Raw genomic sequence first — 22,209 nt, forward strand, 5'->3', positions numbered from 1 at the left:
TAGAAAGTTAGTAAAACTACCTAAGACTATTTTAAAATGCTTTGATAAACACATGAAACATAAAGTATTTTATCAAAATCTTATAAGGCACTCAAACACTTTTAATATTTTAATCTTTTCTCTTCACAGCCTCTTGAACTACATGAAATAACTGCACTGAAAATAGCATAGATAGGCTTATAAAATCACTGCAATGTGACTATCAACATTTGAGTCTTCATTTGTAAGGATTCAAAAAAGTCTTTTTCCATTTACTGTGGGCAATAACACTCAAGAAGTGCTCTTTGGGAATGATGATAAAGTTTTACCCTTTTAAAACAGTTTATTAAGGTGCACACTATAGACTATACCTGTTTTAAGTGCACAATTACATGATTTTTAGTAAATTTACAGAGTTATGAAACCATCACCACAATCCATTTTTAGAGTACTTCTATCATTCCCCAAATATCCCTCAAGCTTATTTGTAGTCAATCCTGTTTCTAATCTCCAGTCCCAGGCAACCATTAATAGGCTTTTTTTCTCTATAGATCTGCCTTTGTTGGACATGCCCTATGAATGAAATCATACAGTAAGAAGTCTTTTGCATCTGACTTCTCAGTTAGCATGATGGTTTTGAGGTTCTCTGTGCTGTAGTGTGCATCAGCAGTTCATTCCTTTTCCATTAATGGATTCGGGGATGTTAAACCAAACATACATTCCTAGAATAAAACTCACTTGGCCATGATATATAATATTCATATGTTGTTACATTCAGTTTGCTGGTATTTCATTAAAAAATTAACAACTATATTCACAGTGATATTGGTATGTAGTTCTCTTTTTTCATGATGTCTATACAGTTTTGGTATCAGGGTGGTACTGGTCTCATAGATTAGCTGGGAAGTATTCCTTCTTCTATTTTCTGGAAGAGTTATAAAGGACTGATTTAATTTTTCCTTAAATGTTAGAATTCTCTAGTGAAGCCATTTGGCCCTAGGCTTTTCTTTGTGATAAATTTAAAAATTCCTAATTCAATCTTTTTATTAGTTATGTAAGTACAGATTTTATATTTCTTCAGTTCAGTAATTTATGTCTTTCGAGGAAGGTGTACATTTCATCAAGGTGTATTAAATACTTGATCTTAATAGTTGGAGTGTTCTTGCCTTTTTTCTCTTGATTATCCTCTCTAAAGATTTGCCAGTTTTGTTGATCGTTTCAAAGAATCTTTTTTTTTTGTTTATTTTCATTGATATTCTCTATTGTTTTTCTATTCTTTACTATCTTCTCTCATCTTTTCTCTCATATAACTTCCTCTTTGGGCTTAGTTTTCTTTTCTTTTGTAGTTTTGTAAGGTGGAAACTGAGGTTATTTACTTGAGATTTGTACACACTACCATATGTAAAATGGATAACCAAAAAGGACCTACTATATAGCACAGGGAACTCTACTCAATCTCATGTGGCAGCGTGGATGGGAGGGGACTTTGGGGGAGAATGGACATATGTATGTGTAAGGCTGGGTCCCTCTGCCATCCACTTGAAACTATCTCAACATTGTTGATCAGCTATACTCCAATATAAAATAAAATATAGGCATTTGTAGCAGTAATTTTCCCTCGAAGCACTGCTTTAGGTATGTTGTGTTTTGTTTGTTTGTTTGTTTTGGTATGTTGTGTTTTTGTTTTCATTCACCTCAAAGCATTTTCTAATTTCTCTTGTGATTTCTTCTTTTACCCATTGGTTACTTAGGAATGTATTATAAAGGTTCTGCATATTTGTGAATACTCCAAATTTCTTCCTGTTATTGATTTCAGTAGTAATTCTTTTGTGATCTGAGAACATAATTTGAATGACTAAATTAAACAGTCATAATAATGTGACATATCATTGGTTGAATACATTGGATTTTATTTAGCCTTCTGAAAGCTTTTCTCTATTTAAGGTATTGGCGGAATTTCCAAGAATTTAACTCTCATTTGCCTTCATGAGCAGTAAAATTTTGTGCAACGACTCATTTTTCTAAATAAATATTCAAGGAATTGTATTATTTTTGAAGTCAAGATTCACCCGCACAGACACTGTATTAATACTGAAGATATGCTAGAGATGGTGCCAGACCCACCACTGTTTTTACACATTAAATGCCTTCCAAAAACAAATAGCTGGTGAACTTTTAGGCACTTTTGAGAGGACAAGGATCTTGTCATACAAGTCAATGAATATGAGCTTTCATAAGTAGAAAGTGTGCAAAAATTAAATTTCTGTAAGCAGAATTTTTATTGAATTTCCTTAATTTTTATTTTGCATACTAAAAAATTTGAAAAATTTAAATTCTTACCAGTAACATATGACTTCCTGATTGTCGAAGGATCCTTGTAGCTCTTGCAATGTGTTCTATGGCTTCCTTGAAAAATACCAAGGAATTAGAAATCTACCAGGGGAAACAAACAAACAAAAAAAATAGAGTGATTATAGGCATAGAAAAATTAAGTGTTCATTGTGGTTTTACATATAAGATATAGAAGTGAGAACGACTAATCTGGTAATCCAATAATTTAGACCCAATAAACTAGTTTATATTTATGGAAAAGAGGTGTGCACAATGAGAACTGTCCTTTTGCCAATATTCTGATGAGCAAGATTGGGAGGCGGGCATAGGCTTGAGGGAAGAGAATGAAGGGGAGAGCAGCAATATCCAGGCTGATTTTCTATTTCTCTGTCTTGGGGTAGAACAAGCCTCAAGGAATCTGTGTATGGTATCTGATTTTGTTGGTGTCTATGTTCCAAATCACCTTTGCTCATAACTGTAATGGGAATGTAGTTTCCCATTGGACTTCCCTGGTGCCTCAGATGGTAAAGAATCCTCCTGCAGTGCGGGAAACCTGGATTGGATTCCTGGGTTGGGAAGATCCCGTGGAGAAGGACATGGCAACCCATTCCAGTATTCTTGCCTGGAGAATCCCTATGGATAGAGGAGCCTACAGGGCTACCTACAGTTCATGGGTCGCAAAGAGTCGGACACGACTGAGTGACTAAGCACAGCACAATGCGAAAGACTGTGAATTATTCCCAGCTATATTGTTGCTACTTGTTGCCACACCCTCTCTTGCATTTAATTCCCTTAACTTTAATAATTCAACATTTTACCGCTTCAGTTGTGCACCTTTTATTTAAATGAGGCAAAATAAGATGAACCTATACTTCTACTGGACTGCACTAAAATTTGAGGGTGCATTTTTTGATCTCTCTCGCTCTTATACATACACACACATCTCAAAAATATTTGATTTTACATACACATATACATATGTGTACTGTTAGTCGCTCAGTCGTGTCTGACGTTTTGCAATCCCATGGACTGTAGCCCACCAGGCCCCTCTGTCCATGGGGATTTTCCAGGCAAGAATACTGGAGTGAGTTCCCATTTCCTTCTCCAGGGGATCTTCCCAACTCAGGGAACGAACCTGAGTCTTCTGCATTGGCAGGCAGATTCTTTACTGATTGAGCCACCAGGGAAGCCTGTATATATGTGTGTGCATATATATATATATATTTGAAAATAGTATTCCTTAGATTTTTGTATAGTATATGTCTCTACCTCCAAAGACGCTGAATTCAACTTCATTTGGAATTCAGTAAGTACTTCGGCAAGTTTATTATAGTCATTGGTATACTGATAGGTCTTCTTTTTATGAGATTTGTTTACATCCAAGAAATCCACAAATATAATTGGGTCATTTATCAGTTTTTCTTTGGTCCATTGGATCTATTGTAAGGTGATTGAATAGAAATTGTTAATAGCACAATTTTACTTATTATCAAGACTAAAACAATGTACTTGTATCAGAGAAGTTCTTAGCACAGTAGGTCTAGGTCTTGGGGGTTCTTAACCTTTTTTTGTGCCATGGATCCCCTTCTGACAGTGAAACCTGTGGACTCCTCATAAGAATAACATTTTAAACACATATAGTAAAATGCAAGGGTTGCAAAGGAAACCAAATACACTGAAATACAGTTCTGTTTAAGAACTCTGAGAATCTACAGTCTCTAGGTTAAGAACTGCTGCTGTGGGAATAACATGTTGACACCACGAGGTCTCACCAACAATCTGAAAAACAGAATCTTTCCCTAGTCAATTGTTAATCACCACCATAGATTTGCAAGCTTCCATATTTGCTTTCTTGGTTCACTTGACAAACCCTTGCCTGTCTTTCAGACCAAGTTCGTGGGCTAACCCCTTCTTTGAAGTCTGACCATTTCCCTCTTCCTAAAACTGAGATAAAATTATTCTTTCTTCTTTTGTCCTACTATGGTGGTGTGTGGATGGGCCTGTTACAGTGCTTACAGAAATGTATTGCAACTGTTAGGTTGTAAGGTGCTTGGAGGCAGGGCTTACATTAGTTCTAAGGAGGTTTTAGAACTTACCTCAGTTGATGTCTGGCCTTGGAAATTCTTAATAGGCTCTCAGAAGGTGTTTGTTTAAGCAAAAGGCTAAAGGAAGGTCGAGGGACAATATGACATGATGGTTAAGAGAATATCTGAAGTCAGATAGCCAGGACTCCACCACTTAACTAACTATGCAACCTTGGGTAAATTCTTAATCTCACCTTGCCTCCGTTTCTTCATTTGTAAAATGAGGATTATAACAGGACTTAAATCACAGAGATGTTATGAAGATTTAATTGAGTAATGATGGGTAAAGCTTTTAAAACAGTGCCTGGCACATTGTAAGTGTTAACTGTTATTAGAGCTATCACATTTTACTATTTAAAAAGTCAACCAGTCAAACAACTGACTAAATGGAATTGTATAAACCCAAATTCTTACAGGAATAATTTACATCCTTAAATTTTTAAAGTAGGTTTGGGTAATAGTTCTTTAATTTGGGGGTACTGTAGCTGTTCTTACTGTCTGTGGGACTAACTCCTACTAGGGAAAGACCTGTCTCTAAGTATTTGCTTACTCATTTTCTGCTGCCTCTACATCTATTCTTTGGTCTAGCAAAGTCTTAAAACTAAATTGCAGTTGGAATGTATAAGGCAAGAATTTAGATTCTTCTCCCAGGACAGAAATAAGCTCTCTTTAGATAGTTATTTTAGCAAAGCCTCTGCATTCCTTCATTCATTCCTTTATCTATTCATTCATCCCAGATGTATTTATCAAGTACCAGCTAGGGGTAAGGGAGGATGTTAAACTCTGGAGATTTAGGTGAGGATAACAATTAACGATTTTGTTCTCATGGAACTCATTGGTTAGAGAAAGAGATAGGCAATTACATTCTAATTAGTTCTATGGATAGGAAAACCCCATAGTCCTATGATAATACAAAGACATTTAACCTGGAAAGAATGTGATTTAGGCTAGAGAAAAGCATCAGGAAAGGAAGCATAAGCTGAATCTTGAAGGATGGTCAGGAGTGAGCCAAGGGAAGGGACCTATATGAATAAAGGAAGAGACAAGAGAGACCATTCTGCACTGGCCAAAGTATGAGGTGAGGGGCTCAAATTTCTGACATGGATGGAGGCTTGAATGATAGTATCAATACTGAGGTAGGGGACACCAGGGAGGCGGCATCAGGGTAGTACATAGCGTGCAGTAAAGGAAGACTGGAAATGGTTTTGCAAATGGTTTTTCATGTTGAGAATGAAGTACCCAGAGTAATATGAGACAGATTTAGAAGTCAAGCCAAGGTCTAAATATAGCATTCAGGCTCTTTCTGCCAAACCACCAGCCTGTCTTTGAACAGTAGATATAAGATCTGGTCCTTTTTAATACAATGATAGCTTACATTTACTGGGCACTTATGTGTAAGAAACTGTTGTAAACACTTTACACAAGTTAGTGCCATTAATTCTCACCACAGTCCTATGAAGTAGGTACAATTACTACCTGTTCATTAGAGATGAGGGAACCGAAACACAGAGGGGTCACTTGCTACAGGTTTCATAGCTCATAAATGGAAGGGTTGGGCTTTGAACTTGGGCAGAGCCTGTGTTTGTAACCTCTGTATTCAACTGCTTCTCAGGTTGTTAGGGAAGGAAAGTGAGAAAAGAAAGGACTGGAGATTCTACTGCCTGTGTGAAGGAAAGTAGGAGTAAGATGAGTGTGAAGCATCACCAAAGAGTAGCCCCAAAGAGGGACAAGAAGAACTGCACACTGGGTAGAGCCCTGAGAAATTCTGGATAAGCAGATGGAGCTGTTGGTGGATGTGGAGATAACTGCTTAGTGAAAATGTTATTTTACCAGATGTTTAAAAAGTTGGAGGGCAGAAGTGTTATGGATTAACATGAATGATGATACCAAGAAGGGTCTAGGCTGAGGAGCAGGAAACTTGGATTAAAAAAAAGTAATGATGAGTGTCTAGAAAAGTTTTTTAAAAGATTTCTGAATTTGTGATTTATCTAAAAAATATATATGGGGACTTGCTTGGTGGTCCAGTGGTTAAGACTCCATGCTGGCAATCTAAGGGGTGCAGGTTAAATCTCTGGTTGGGGAACTAAGACCCTACATGCCACATGGCATGGCCAAAAGATAAAAGGAAAAAAATTGTATGTGTATACAAATGTATGTATACATAAAGACAGATTTACATATATGTATATGTGTTGTATGCTGGGCTTACATGCATGTGTGTATCTCTATGTATAAAGTTTGTATTCCAAATTTCTTCTTCATGTTGTAAATAAAGTTGCACCTTTGAGTTTATTTTATTTCCTATAGTGCTATGAATAGGGAGACAGAAACCGGCGCTACCGAAGAAGAGAAAAAAGAAAAGAACCATCATCTTTGGAAAGGAATTGAGAGGAGTTAGCAGAGAGGTAGGGTAATGGAGTTGAGCTCACCACTTCATTTAGTCACAACTGTTAGTGAATCAGTTACTGAAGCACTTTCCTTTGTGACCTGGACTAGAGAAGCACGCACAAACTAAAATTCAAAGGGCTGGAGAAGGATGAGGGGTCAAAGTGTTCATGCCTGCCAGTCCTGGAGGAAAATGAGCGATTTCAAGGCTCTTAAAAGGCCAAACACATGAGTAAAGGCATCAAGACCTTATCATTTCAATTGTTCCAAATCTACAATTATTTAGACATTTGCAAGTAAAAAATGGAATTGTTAATAAAGTTTTTAGTTAACATCATAGAAATGTCTAGTGATGTTTATAAAACAACACTTTTGCTCAAGATACCATTTACAAAAATTTTTTAAATAATTTTACCTGAAAATAATTCTCAAGTTCTTTCGAAAGAATCTGATAGAAAAGCGCCCGTTCAGCTTCTTCAAGTAAGCGATCATGAAACACTCGAGTGGCTTCATGAACAAAGAACAGAGCAGCCATCTCTTTGGAGTTAACAACAAACTTGTCAGCTTGCAGCAAACCTAGAAGAAGCTATTAGGGATTTAAAAACAACAATTAAAAAACCATTATCAGGTAGATTGCAAAGTAAAGCCTCATTTTTTTTTTTTTTTTGCAGGTTTATGTTTCCATAAAAATAGAGCAATAATCCCAGGCAAGGATTGTCAATTCCTACACGTGATAATCTGAACTTCTGATGAGATGGACAAGTTATAAATCAGAGAAAACTTGTATAGTGTCACCCTTAGAGGGACAGGGCTCAAAAACTCCTCACAGGATTGCTGGAGATAAGTGATGCTTCTTAATGTTCTAAGATTGCCAATTTGGGTTAAAAAATTTATAACCCATTTCAAATATATGTACTATTTTGGGCTAAAGTCTCATAGCAAGGAGATAAAAAGCAAACCAAAAAAAGCTTTTTTTTTTTAAACATTTTAATCCAGAAAACTATTTGACTAAATCAGCATCGTTGGCAACATTCTTTGGTGTAAAAACAAGGCTTGCAAAAATTCAGCATGTTTATGAAATGTATACATGCTTTCATTTGTCTGAGAGCTGCAATAAACTCTCAGAAAAAAGCAAAACCAAAATCTATGTTATAGCCTTGTCACTTCTTTCCCTGATGAGAATCTTAGCCAGCATGTCCCCTTATGGGGCAGACTCTTCCCTCATATTCTCTGCTTTAGCTCCTCTTTGAAGTACCTAGATGCACAATTCTTGAATTTTTATACAGATGCTAAAACCCCCACCAAATAGAATAATTTACTACTGATGACCAGGAGAACATAGGCCCCAGACCTACTGGAGCCTAAGGATTGATAATGCTAACACCTGTGACCTGGCCTGGTTACCTCACCATCAACCAATCACAGCATTGTGCATGAGCTGATCATAGACTCTACTACTCCCTCCCTCACTTGGTCCTTAAAAGGCCTTGGCTGAAACCCTCTGGGCAGGTGGAGCTGCCTGAGCACTAGTTGTCTCAGATTCCTTGTATGGCGCCTTACAATAAACACTGAGCTTTGATTCACCACAACCCGGTGTCAGTAGATGGGTTTACTTTTTAACAGTCTTACAGGTTTCATCATTGAATTCTCTGCATGGAATTACTTTAATGATGCTTTTTAACTGGCTTATAGGATAAGCTGCTAACAGCAAAACTAATCAACTTGAATTGCTCTGTTTTCCCCCTTCTAACAATTAAGTGTTGATGGTATCAGTGAGTAGGGAAATGGAGACAGAGAGAAAGTCAGTTCAGTAAAATTGCATTTTCTCAAGTTGAATTTTAAACTTAAGTTAGAGAACGAAGTTTTAAAACAAACCTTAAATATATCTCGAAGATTAAACATGTAGTGACATTTCGTTGGAGTTGGTAACATAGTCTGACATACTTGATGGTACACAGCTAGACAGCAAGATATTATTTGATCCTTAGTTTTCTGAACTTCTGGTGCAAAGTTATTGATAGAGAAATACGTTCCCAAATGAACCTTTAAAGAGAAATTTTATAATTTAGTTTGCCAAAACTTTTAAGAACAGACTATTTTTAGTTAATCCCTACTAGAAAGGAGATGTATATGCTATAATAGAAGATCAATTTTGTTTAAAATGTTAGTAATCAGAATTCATTTTAAACAGATGCCAGACTAGTACAAAGGATGTTGAGAACTGAGGAAAATTTCAATCGGTCCTAGTTTGGTGAAAGATTTAGAGGCCTGTGTTATGTGTTTTCTGGGGACAACTGATGCTCCACCTGTGTGTATAATACTAGTGAACTGAAAATTCTTCCATATCCTTGTTGCCCAGGAGATGTTACTAGAAGAAATATAAAGTGATAGAACTATTATCTCAGTTAAGATTGGTATATGTATATATTCTATACCAGGTTTTTTGAAGTGTAGATTATTGATCACCTGTAGAATTACTAAGTACTTTTTGAAAAATAGATTAAAAAAAATAATCTTTAAATTTTATGTTATAAAAAAGACAATATTGTAAAGTTAAAAAAGAAAATAAAAAAAGAAAAAGACATAATTAGTTTTGAAGAATTTAGTAAACTTGCATATATTTTTCTAATCAAACTAGGTTTCAAATTGAGGCATTTTTCTAATAAGATATTTCAGAATTTCTTCTCCCAATTTTTTATTCTACAAGGAAATAAAAAAACAAATACTAGCAAAAATCCAAGTGTACTTGTTGGCAATGCAGATTGCTGAGCTCCATTTCAGATATATTGGATTAGAATCTCTGAGAAAGAAAAACTTGGGATTTGTTTTAAACATTCATTAAACATGCCCCACCTGTATTTCTTATGCACAATAACTTACATTTTTGATATTTAGAGACAAATTATAATAGTAAGCCAGAAAATACAGAGGGAAAAAAAATCCATCCCCTTAAGAGAATTTTCTCTTAATATTAGTGGTTTTAATTTCTCATATTTTCCCTTATACTATAGAATTAAATTTGTTTTTTATTAGAAAATAAATTAGATGTATTACCTGGAAAATAGTTTTTATGGCAGTTTGTGGGAGATGAGGCAATACCAGAATGGAAAAATGTTTGAGCAGACGTGGGCTAATATACCTCCTGCTAACCGGAAAGACACAAGCTGCAACTAGCGAGAGATCCTGGATATTCTGTGGGAAGAGTAAAAAGGAGGAGTGACTGAATGTATTTGCAGAAAGTGAAACATACATACCTATTTCCCAGCCCCCAAAGGACAAAAGGTTTTTAATGTTCAGGCACGTTGGGGGCTCTGAGGAGCTCTGGTTCTTTATGTCTCAATGCAGAAAGAATTTAACAAGAGGCAAAGTGATGAGTGATTTATTAGAATAGGGTGCTTGTGAGGTTGAAAAGCAGATGGGCAGGAGGATGCCTCACCCAGAACTTAGTAGGCTATAGTTTTACAATCAAGGGAAAAGTGGGGAGTGGGAACAGACCACATTCTTCCTCATTCTTGAGTAGATGTCAAGCTACCATCATCAGTTCCTCCTCCACATCAGGTATGGGAGTTTTCTTGTCCTTACATGGTGAAAATGGGACTGTCATTGTACTATTCAAATCAGCAGAAAGGTGGTCTATGCTAAAAATGGTAAATCATATGAGGTTTTGGTATAATGTCACCTTGTCTTTATATTTTTGTTATTAGTGTGCACAGAGAAACATGTCTTCGCAATCAACAACTTATTGTTTTGTTTTGGGGCATGTCTCACACTTCTGTTACATGGCTTTGTGGTTAAGCAAACCTGCTTTCTTGAATGATCATTAACTTCCAAGGGTCTCCCATACTTTCTCCTTTATTAATACTTATGATCCCTTAGCAGGATTAACTATTAATCACCTTATCACTTTACTTTGTCCTTATCAATGACAGTATTAGTCTGTCTTCTTAGAAGTTGTTGCTGTTGTTCAGTTGTTAAGTGGTGTCTGATGCTCTAAAACCCCAAGGACTGCAGCACACCAGGCTTTCCTGTCCTTCACTATATCCCGGAGCTTGCTCAAACTCATGTCCATTGAATCGATGATGCCATCCAACCATCTCATCCTCTGTCGTCCCTTTCTCCTATTGCCCTCAGTGTTTCCCAGCATCAAGGTGTTTCCCAATGAGATGGCTCTTCACATCAGGTGGCCGAAGTATTGGAGCTTTAGCAACACTCCTACCAATGAATATTCAGGACCAATTCCCTTTAGTATTGACTGGTTTGATCTCCTTGCTGTCCAAGGGACTCTTTTTTTTTTTTTTACTTTTATTTGCATTTATTTTTTGCGGCATTTATTCCCAGGCCATAAGTTTTTGTTTCTTCAGTTTCTTCTGGGATATCTTTTTCTTCTGTGCAACCTCCTCTTCTGGTTTAGGAACAATCTGTTCTTTTTCAGTAAGGATCATCTCAATGTGGCAGGGAGAGCTCGTAGGGGTTGATCCGACCATGAGCTCTGTAAGTCCTGCGCCGCATCTTGGGGGCTTTGTTCACTTGGATGTGCTCAATGACCAGAGAATCTACATCTAAGCCCTTAAGTTCAGCATTACTCTCTGCATTTTTGAGCATGCGTAGTAAAAATTCAGCACTCTTTCTGGGCCACCGACCCTGCATCCAGCCCCACTGTTTGGCCTGTGCACACCTACCAACTCCACCGTTGTAACGGTGGAATGGCACACATTGCTTCTTTAAAGTGACATCCTTCAGATACTTGGTGGCTTTTCGGATATGCATACCCTTTATGGCCTGGGCAGTTTCACGAGTGTTCTTAAAGTGAACATGAAGATTTGAACCTCTTGATTTGCATGATTTTGTGGGGTTTTCTGGGTCAAGTGAATAGCTCATCATTTTTAGGGGTCACCTCAGGCTGATTACTGGAAAAGGCCAAGGGACTCTTAAGAGTCTTCTCCAACACCACAATTGGAAAGCGTCATTTCTTCGGAGCTCAGCCTTCTTTATAGTCCAACTTTCACGTACATACATGACTACTGGAAAAACTATAGCTTTGACTATACAGACTCTTGTCAGCAAAGTGATGTCTCCTCTTTTTAATACACTGTCTAGGTTTGTCATAGCTTTTCTTCCAAGGAGCAAGTGCCTTTAAATTTCACGGCTTCAGTCACCATCTGCAGTGATTTTGGAGTTCAAGAAAGTAAAATCTGTCACTGCTTCCACTTTTTCCCAGTCTCTGCCATGAAGTAATGGGACCAGCTGCCATGATCTAACTTTTTGAATGTGGAATTTTAAGTCAGATTTTTCACTCTCTTCTTTCACCACCATCAAGAGGCTCTTCAGTGCCTCTTCACTTTCTGCCATTAGAGTGGTATCATCTGCGTATCTGAGGTTGTTTATATTTCTCCAGGCAATCTTGATTCCAGCTTGTGAAACTGTAATGCCAGAATACAGCCCAGCATTTTGCATGATGTACTCTGCATATAAGAACTAACCCATTCTAAATATAATTCCAAGACATGTTACTTCTAGGAGGCCTTCTAAATGTCATCTGGAAATAGCTCCCCCCCTTTTTTTTCCTCTTAAAAACCAGTCATTAGAAAATAAAGAATATGTTACTGAGGCTAGTGAAAAGGATTCTGGTAATAAGTGAGAAATGAGGAGAAAAGCCTGGTGAATGTGTCCGTAGAGAAGATAGGATTAACTGGGTGAGAAGAAGTTTGACTGCTTACGTAGTATTTTGACATATTACAACATGGCACTGTAAAGCTGGAAGCATAACGAAATAATACAGTTTATGCATGGTGGGGCATTTTCAGGTTTGTTTTTCCTGCATATGTTCATGCCCAAGGCCTTAGAAATACCATTAAGAGGCTACCTCATTATTTTTATGTCACTTCAAGAAAATTCTTTAGGTTGTGCATTTCACACCCATTTCTTGCCTTCTTTTTATCCCAGTCTCCTGGATTCTTCCTGGGGGCTGCATCTCCATTCTTCTCTCTGCCTTGGGTTGATGGTTGATTTAGACAGTTTGAGTGGTATCTGAGTTGATGTCACTCACCAGCAAGTGTATGTCAGCCAGGATCCTAGGACCAAGTTTATCTGAGACATGAAACAACCATCTAATTTTACTGATGAGGAAACAAGGCCCAGGAAGTTGAAATGATAAGGTTGGTTCTAGAAACCAGTGTTTCCAGAGAAAGACCCAAATAAGGAGAAAAGTACATTTACTTTTTAAAATATTAAACCCTTCTGATTGAGTTCAATGAACCAAAAATAATTACATAAAAATATCTCTTTGGAATTTTTTTGACCTTGTATGTAAGGTCTGAAAATCCTCTATGTTCTTGAAAATAAAGATGTGAAATAGTCTTACATAGAGATTAAGAATGTATTTCTTAAGCCACATTTTCACTAGCTTTTCTTATATGTAATAGTTGCTGAGGCACTGAAAAATTTGAATAACTATTAATGTGTTTAACAATAGTGAGCATTTTTTTGACTCAGAAACCACAACTATAGGACACACTTGCAATTTTTATTAAGACTTAATCCTACTAAAAGTAGAATTTCTGTGAACCCATAGACTTGTGCTGAATTGCAAGATGTAATTACAATTGTTAAATTAAGATCTTGACTTTATGTCCATCTGACTAGATTTTCTAAATATCTTGCTTAACTCACTCAACATTGTTAGAAATATTTAACTTGTTACGTAACAACATTTAACATAAAGAAAACCTTAGTATAAACTGTACCTTCCATGTAATTTTTTCAGTATCATAAATTCCTCCCATATCTAATAATTGTCTGATTAACTCCAGGGGTGGCTGTGCTCCATACATATCTGATTCTGGCATATTCAGATCATCAATAAAAATTACAATCTTAAAGAAGACAAAAGGTTTTAAAAACATATATTAAACTCGATGTATGAATTAGGAATATTAAATATGCTATGCTAAGAATATACTAAGAAGAAAATTATATGTGTAGTTTTCTATTAAAAAGCAGATGACCAAATTCTATTTTGAAGATATGATTTTAGAAAACAGTAATCTCTCAAAATAGTGGAAACTACTCATTTTCTACTGTTGCTGTTAAGTTGCTTCAGTCGTGTCTGACTCTGTGCGATTCCATAGACGGCAGCCCACCAGGCTCCCCCGTCCCTGGGATTCTCCAGACAAGAATACTGGAGTGGGTTGCTATTTCCTTCTCCAATGCATGAAAGTGAAAAGCCAAAGTGAAGTCGCTCAGTCGTGTCCGACTCTTGCGACCCCATGGACTGCAGCCTACCAGGCTCCTCCATCCATGGGATTTTCCAGGCAAGAGTACTGGAGTGGGGTGCCATCGCCTTCTTCGACTCTTTCTCTATAGACTTCCAATAATTACATCTAATTATAGTTAGAAATGTATTTGATGGTGGACAAAGTAATCTTATCAAGGCTATTACACAGGAACGTGGATATTATTCATGCAGCATTTACCTATTGCATGCCTGCTATTGGCAATGCACTGTTTCAGGTATTTCATTATTTATTTAACATGTGTCCTGATTTAGGAATAAAATTGTTATCTGGAACTAGACTTTTGAAATTCTGCTGCAAATGCTGTGGTCAGGGGCAACCAGCAGAAAAGTCAGGTACATTTACAGTTTTTAAACCTGTGTTACTTTCTACCTTTGAAACTATCATGCATTTAAAGTGTGCTGATTGTATTAATTATCTCTTCATGAATTAGCCCTTTAGATTGCATTTATTTTTGTAAAACAAGTAAAGATTTAAAAAATACAGACAGCCATTTATTTTGAATTATCTAATTACATAATTTGTAACTATCATATCATCTTTTTTGGGTAAGATACTCTGTTTTTCTATCACAAACTGGGTAATTATAAGTAAACCAATTTGACCAAAATTTCACCTACGTGAAATTTTCATTTCTGTGATTAGGTTGACCAATTATTATTCTTTTCAAAATCCTTAAGACATACCCAATTAAGTAAAGACTCATAAAGTTTATTTAAATCTTCAGTTAAAATTAAGGAAGGGAAATCTGATTCAAACCCTTGAAAGCTCTCTAAATTGATGGGCACAGGGTTAAACTCAGGGGTTCTTAAGGGCCTCCATGTGATTTTCTTACTAAACAATCCTGAATCTTGACCTTCAGCTTATTTTAGGAAATGACTGGAATCACTGATTGTAAATTTCAGTTGTGACAGAGAGTTTGTTTCAACAAGTGGACAGTTAGTAATGCACTAAGCAGACTGAAGATAAAAATAAGGAACGCCCAGTACCACTTCAAGAAAGTAGGAATTGTCCAGGTTATTACAAAGCTATTCTCTTAGTACCGCTCCTTGGTGCTGTGGATATCACAAAGTTCTCTCCCTTTCTTTTGGAAAAAAATGTGCTGACATATACAGTAAAAGGTCACTGACATCTAACTCATTTTCTGGCCTTATCTACTCACATTTAATTCAGATTCCAGTAGTTTCTTTGGGCCTTAATAATTCTGAATCAGTACAATTCTTCATGTTGTAAAGGGAGTTATATTGATCTGGAAACCAAAGTTTCCATTATAAAGTGAATTTCCTAGTAATGTTCAGGAGTGTAGTTAACACTTATCTTTCCCATATATTAGTATTAATTAAAATTAGTCACTATCACTTGAGTAGTATAAGCATATTAGTCAACAGGTATGGGAGATGTTTTACCCTATTGTTTTTTGGTGCTCCAAGAGAATCTTTAGTTCTTCTTACTAGCTTCTTAAGAATCATCTCCTTAGTTTTGGCAGCAGACGTATTGATGTTAAAATTTATTGCAGAGACTATAATTCCTTTATTGCTATTTTTAAATGAACTTTCATCAGTTTTAACGTCTGCCTTTTTAGTAATCTTATCTATGATGCCACATATAGAAAAAGGTCAAGTTAGAATACTTTCAGAATAGTTGAGCTTTACTAAGTTATTAAAAATATAAAAATCACATAATTTTACTCTACTATTGTCATTTTCAAGAAATTACTCTGAGGACATTTCAGTGAGAGAAGGAATACCAACTATAAAATGTTTCCAAGTGTTTCCTTACTTTTGTGTGGCGAAGAGTGTTTCTTTGCAGCCATAGTCAAATGGAACAGTAGGAAACTCATGTGTGCTCAGTCGCTCAGTGTGTTCGACCCTTTGCAGCCCCATGGACTGTAGCCTGCCAGGTTCCTTTGTCCATGGGATTTCTCAGGCAAGAATACTGGAGTAAGTTGCCATTTCCTACTCTAAGGAATCTTCCTGCCCCAGGGATCGAGCCTGCGTCTCCTACATTGGCAGGCAGATTCTTTACTACTGAGCCACCTGGGAAATCCATGAAAACTCATAGAACCCTCTTTTTATTTATGCACAATGCACACATATAACTTTCTCTGCTTTTAAAATATTTAGGTTTGCAACATACTATATTTATAACAAAATTACACACGAAACGCTAAAAGCAGCATGTAGGCACTGAAACTAGGACATATTCCTTGAATGAGCTTCATCTAGAAGGATTATTTGGGCTGGATGATTATTTTGGTAAAAACAAAACCAAACAACTCTCTGACAGGAATTTGGGGGCCAGACTCCCTTTCCCATTCTATATCTATCTCTGGACCACGCATCTTTTCCTCTTCAGAACAGAGCTGTTGCTCCCCACACTACTAAATCAGATTTTTAAGGCTGAGGCTCCTGAAGCTCGATTTGAGAACTGCTATAGAATCACAATTTTCTACTGCAGTATTTCTAAAAGCATTAAAGAGCAGGATAGACAGATACTGCTTTCAGTTACTTCTAGACTTAGTCTGCTTCCACTAATGAGCCAGGATACCAGTTTTCTGGTAAGAAGTTTTAGTACCCCTCTACCATAAGCATTCTTTCTAGCTTTCGAGTAGGGCAGAAGAGTTTGAGATGATAGAGGATGTTTCTCAGATTTTAAATTTTAAACTAACAATTGAAAATTTTATTCTGAGATATTTGACAGTATGAAATGACATGCATATGATTGAGATAGGAAGGTTTTAAAACTACTGTAATACATACCTAGACCTCCAGTTGCTGTCTTATGAGTTTCAGAAAGCAAGATGCTGATATTCTGTTTGAAGCTATTGGAATAAAATGTTTTAAGGATTCAAAATTAGCTTATTTACCATAGTAGCCAATTGAACAAAATATAACGGAAGTATCAGGGTTTGGCTGATTTTACTCTTATTGCCTACTAGGAAACAACTATACACTTTTTCCTGTTCACACTTTGAAAGATAAAATTAGTTACCATTAGAATTGATATTCGAATTTAACAAAACATGGGCTTACAAACTGAACAAATTCTTAAAATTCCAGGCTATAGGATATTTTCTACGGATGGTAAGCTATTAACTCTCTTGTCCCTTTATAAAATGCATTTTGCCTTATGGCTCACTCAACAAAAGGCCCATTCACCTTTATTTTGGTTTTGTCTTCAGGGGTTTCTTTTTTTTTATGTTATCTTTCTTTACGGTCACTTCAGTTTAAATACTGAACATACAGTAAAATCAATTTTTTCAGACTCCATTATTTTTTATCATAATTCAGATAAGGAAAGGTTCTTATTGTATTAAATGCTTCAAAAATTATTTCTCTGCTTTTTTAAGCCCTTATTTAGGTGTAGAAGGATACTATTAATATTCCAAAATCATCAGTGTGAGAAGTAGATGATGGTGGACTAAAAGTGACATTGAATAAAAAGCAGAGGAATTCAGATGTATTTTGAAGACAGCACAGATCTGACTAATAGAAGACTGGGCATGCAGCAGAGGAAAATGGGGACACAGGGCTTGGGAGGAATGAGACAGGTTATTGGGGATGGGCAGGCGAGGCAAAAAGGGGGAATTCAAAGATGATCTGTAGGTTTCAGGCTTGAATAACTGGGTCTCATTTATTTCAGCGAGACACACTGGAGGAAGAATTGATTTGGAAGAGAAACCAAGAGTTATACTTTGGCTATGTTAATGTAGAGATGTTCAGGAGATATCCAAGTATACATGTGACACAGGTCGTTGGACATATAAGACTCATGATTAGAGGAAAGGTCCAATATGAATCTCTCCACAATTACAGTTTTTTATTCAATTCAAACAATGTTGGGCTTCTCTAATATTTTAACAGAATCAGAATCAACTTAAAACACTTACAATCTTTATTTGCACAATTTAGATTTCTTTTTCATTCCTTTTTTTCCCTCAGGAAGAGACATACAGAATGACAAATTTCTTCGTAAAGAATACTTTTTATATTTGATAAGAAGGAAATTTATTTTTAATGCAAAAAACAAAAACTAAAACCCCAGATATATGCTACATCGTATTTGTATGTTTTAGTTGTAATTTTCCAGGAAGGAAAATAGCTTGTAATTGTACTTTGTTATATAGAACAAACTGAGATCTTAAATTTAGTTTTTTATTTAAAATAAAATTAAGAAATTTTCACTTAAAGATATTAATCTAGTTGTTAATACTCCGGAAAAGCAGAGATTTTCTTCTCACTTCTCTTTTGAATAATTCTGCATTTTCACATAACAGGTTTGCTTCTTTAAACTATGGTACATTTATACATTACGGCAAACTATGTTTTTACCGGACAAATCAAATTTAGAGTTTAATGCATACAACCTTGATTTTTTAATTTCATTATATAATAGGACTTCTCCTAAAACTGATCCATATTTCACATCAAATGCTCCCGAGCCCTCTAACTTTTCAAGCATTTGATTAATGGCAGCAGTTTTTCCAACTCCAAAGTCTCCTAAGGGAAAAAATATGTTAGGTTAGATTTATATACAAGAAAATGAGTAGATTATAACATATTAAAATGAAACAATAACATGTAATATTTGAGAATTGCATGAAAACTGTATTTTTGCTCTTCCATTTAATAAATGTGGTTAAGAATGGGTAGAAAAAGGTAGTATGTAAACCTCTCAAAATCATATGATTTGCATCTTTTAAAAAAGAAAAGATTAGGAGTTAATCATTATCTTTTATCTAATGTCTTTTTGCTTGCAGCACAGCAGAACTACTACATGAAATTATTTTCCCCTGAAATTTTTTGCCAACCCAATCTGGGAGACAAATCTGATGACTAGTGACTTACTGCAACAGAACAGAAAATTATGATCCTATAATTTACCAAATATTAAGTAAAACTAAGAATTTCCTTTGACCAAACTGAAGGCAAGGTATGGATTATCTGAGAGTTCCAGCTTCATTTTGCCTGAATACTTTGAATACAGAACTGGGAAAGTGATACTACTGCCTTTGGTGAAAGGCAATACAACTTAGAAAAGATAACTGAATGGGTTGAAATAAATGTTAAGAAAGAGTAGAATCTGTATTTGAATTTCTCCTTTGATAACGGTAAAGGGTTGAAATATTTTAACAATGGGTTGAGGAATTATGTGTACATGTTTTTTTTTTTTTTAATCAGGCAGTTTCTTTTTATTTTTGACTTGCATGTAGTTATGTGTGTGCTGCTGCTGCTGCTGCTGCTAAGTCGCTACAGTCATGTCGACTCTGTGGGACCCCATAGACAGCAGCCTACCAGGCTCCCCCATCCCTGGGATTCTCCAGGCAAGAATACTGGAGTGGGTTGCCATTTCCTTCTCCATTGCATGAAAGTGAAAAGTGAAAGTGAAGTTGCTCAGTCCTGCCTGACTCTTAGCGACCCCATGGACTTCAGCCTACCAGGCTCCTCCATCCATGGGATTTTCCAGGCAAGAGTACTGGAGTGGGGTGCCAGTACCTTCTCCGAGTTATGTGTATAAACTGAAGTAAATCAATCAATGATGCCAATGGCCCTCTAAGGACTTTAGCCCAGAGGTTATGTAGGTCATACTTATATTAATCCAATAGTTCTACTTCTGGAATTTGCCTTGAAGGTAATGAAAAGAGGAAAAAGATTTATAGTGTTCTGTATTGGCAAACAGGGTTTCCCTGGTGGCTCAGCAATGAAGAATCCACCTGCAATGCAAGAGATGTGCGTTCAATCCCTGGGTAGGGAAGATCCCCTGGAGAAGGAAATGGCAACCCATTCCAATATTCTTGACTGGGAAATCCATGGACAGAGGAGCCTGGCAGACTACAGTATATGTGGTCACAAAGAGTCAAACACAATTTAGAGACTAAACAGAAAAAATTGGCAAACCTGGGGAAATGGGCATTCATACACTGTTAGTAAGAATGTATATTGAAAGAGATACTAAATCTTTTCAGGGCATATTTTTTCCCACTTGTAAAATAAAATGTTTGGACTACATAACAATTAAGCTCTTCGTAACTCTGAAATTATATTTAAATATTTTTAATACCTGTGAGAAGTACTGGGCAGGAGTTCTTTAAAAGAAGGCTTACAAGAAAAGAAAGGCATGTTGTGTCTCTGGTAGCAATATAATTAACGCTTTCTCCACATTCTGTTATCTTCAAGAGGTTTTCACTGGATCCTTGAGGATCGGCTAGTATTGAAGTTCCTGTTAAAATTTTTTTAAAGTTTTAAATGACCTATAAATAAATGTTAATTTCATCTTTTAGATACTAAATACTTTCTGGAAGAGTCTGTATATTATTAACCAATTTAAATATATACATATAAGCCACTATTTTTCCAAGTGCCTGGGCACCTCTGCTCAGAAAATTTCCCTTTCATTCATACTTTAGGCTGGTGAACTCACAACACACATTTCTAAGTCCGCCACATACAAACTCTGATTTTTCTACCACCAAACATACTCAAATGCCCTCATATGCAACATAAGTGTCTCCTCTACTTTCCCTCCAGTAAAAATGAAAGTAACTTTCCTGCCAAAGACTCCTGCAATCCTTTTTTTTAAGAACATCACTTCTTTGGTAATCCTTCCCCCTCATCACTATCAGTCTCTCCTTTCTATTGGAATTTTCCACTGTATAAACATATATGTGCTGGTATTGCCAATCTTTTTAGTGATTGAACCATATGAAATTGATATTCTTCTTAGTAAAAATCAGGTGAATATGGCCAATTTCATGCCCCAAAGGAAACCAAATCTCTCTTGATCCCATAGCCTCCTATTACACAGCCAAAACTCTCAAAAGGGTTAAATACTACATAGCCTCACTTCCTCATCTTTCATTTTACTCCTTTTTAAATTAAAAATTAATACAGTCACATGGTACACAATTCAAAACTATGGTATGCAAAGGTATGCATACATAGTCTCTTTCTCATACCTATGTCCTAGTTACCTAATTCCCAATATATGGAGACTGTTCTGCAATTTTTAAAAAGTGTAGTGTAATTTTAGAGATCCTTTTATAACCTTAAAGACTTTTTTCTGATTAGCATTGCATTTAATGAATGTATAATAAAATATTCATCAGTGCTCCAGTGATAGATATTTATGGCGTTTCCAATCTTTTGCTATTACAAATAAAGCTAAGTTTATGTCATTTTTGGACATATGTCCAAATAATTTCTTATAAGTAGAGTTGCTGGGTCACTATAAACTTACATATGATTTATAATTTCAATAGATATTGACAAATTGTCCTCTGATGTTTGAAAGTCTTTGAGGCCATGGCCCTTTGCCAAAAGTATCAAACTTTTTGATCCTCATCAACATTATAGGAGAAAAAAAATGTAAATCTAATTCTAGTTTATTTTGCATTTCTTTTATTATGAGTCAACTATATCTCAGAGTCATTTGTTTTTCTATGAACTATTTATTTATATTCTTTATCCATTTTTTTCATAGAAAATGGGCAACTGGCCTTTTATTTTGAACTGTAGAAGCTACTTACATATTTAAAAAATTAGCCTTTTGTAATACACGACTTAATGACTGAACAACAGGTTTGGTAAGCACATGATTTGCTTCCAAGATATAACAGATAGCAGTTTTGCCAAGTGGTTAGCCATGGCATAACAGGGGTCATGAGCATTCAAGCAATACTTCTACACTGAGTCTTTGCTGCCAACAACTGATTTTTAAGTTAGCGTCAGGTATCACGATTTTTTTCAAGTTACTGCCTTATTTATAGGAAAATCTATATTAATTATGATACAAGTTCTGTCTGCTCTAGTAAGGATACAAATATAACAATGGTGTTTCAAAGGTGGAATTTTATTCTTCTCTTACAAAACAGTCCAGGGCTTATATGTAAGCACACAGTATCAGGAACCCACACTTTGCTTCTTTCGTCTTTTTCTGCCATTGTTAACATGCACTTCCCATATCTAGGTCCCAGATGGTTATTTTAGGTCCTGCCACCATATTTGCAACTCAGAAGCCAGAATTTGCAACTCAGAAAACACTAATATTAATACATTCTTTTCTTTTTTAAATTGGAGGATAATTGCTTCACAATGTTGTCTTGATTTCTGCTGTAGAATGACACAAATCAGCCATAAGTA

At 35.9% G+C, this 22,209-nt stretch overlaps 1 protein-coding gene across 1 annotated transcript in view; it reads right to left on the bottom strand.

Moving 5' to 3' along the window:
• DNAH14 (dynein axonemal heavy chain 14) overlaps positions 1-22,209 on the bottom strand; it is a 354,570-nt gene that overhangs the window by 113,651 nt on the left and 218,710 nt on the right. The window contains exons 44-53 of the mRNA XM_070384410.1: positions 20,132-20,290; positions 18,435-18,570; positions 16,831-16,892; positions 15,478-15,662; positions 13,523-13,651; positions 9,834-9,971; positions 8,655-8,822; positions 7,195-7,365; positions 3,580-3,747; positions 2,320-2,412 (exon numbers count right to left, since the gene is read on the bottom strand). Of these exons, the coding sequence (XP_070240511.1) occupies positions 2,320-2,412; positions 3,580-3,747; positions 7,195-7,365; positions 8,655-8,822; positions 9,834-9,971; positions 13,523-13,651; positions 15,478-15,662; positions 16,831-16,892; positions 18,435-18,570; positions 20,132-20,290 (1,409 nt within the window). The remainder of the gene's footprint in view (positions 1-2,319; positions 2,413-3,579; positions 3,748-7,194; positions 7,366-8,654; positions 8,823-9,833; positions 9,972-13,522; positions 13,652-15,477; positions 15,663-16,830; positions 16,893-18,434; positions 18,571-20,131; positions 20,291-22,209) is intronic.

This window comes from Bos mutus, chromosome 16, assembly GCF_027580195.1.
Source record: "Bos mutus isolate GX-2022 chromosome 16, NWIPB_WYAK_1.1, whole genome shotgun sequence".
NCBI classification, from domain to species: domain Eukaryota; kingdom Metazoa; phylum Chordata; class Mammalia; order Artiodactyla; family Bovidae; genus Bos; species Bos mutus.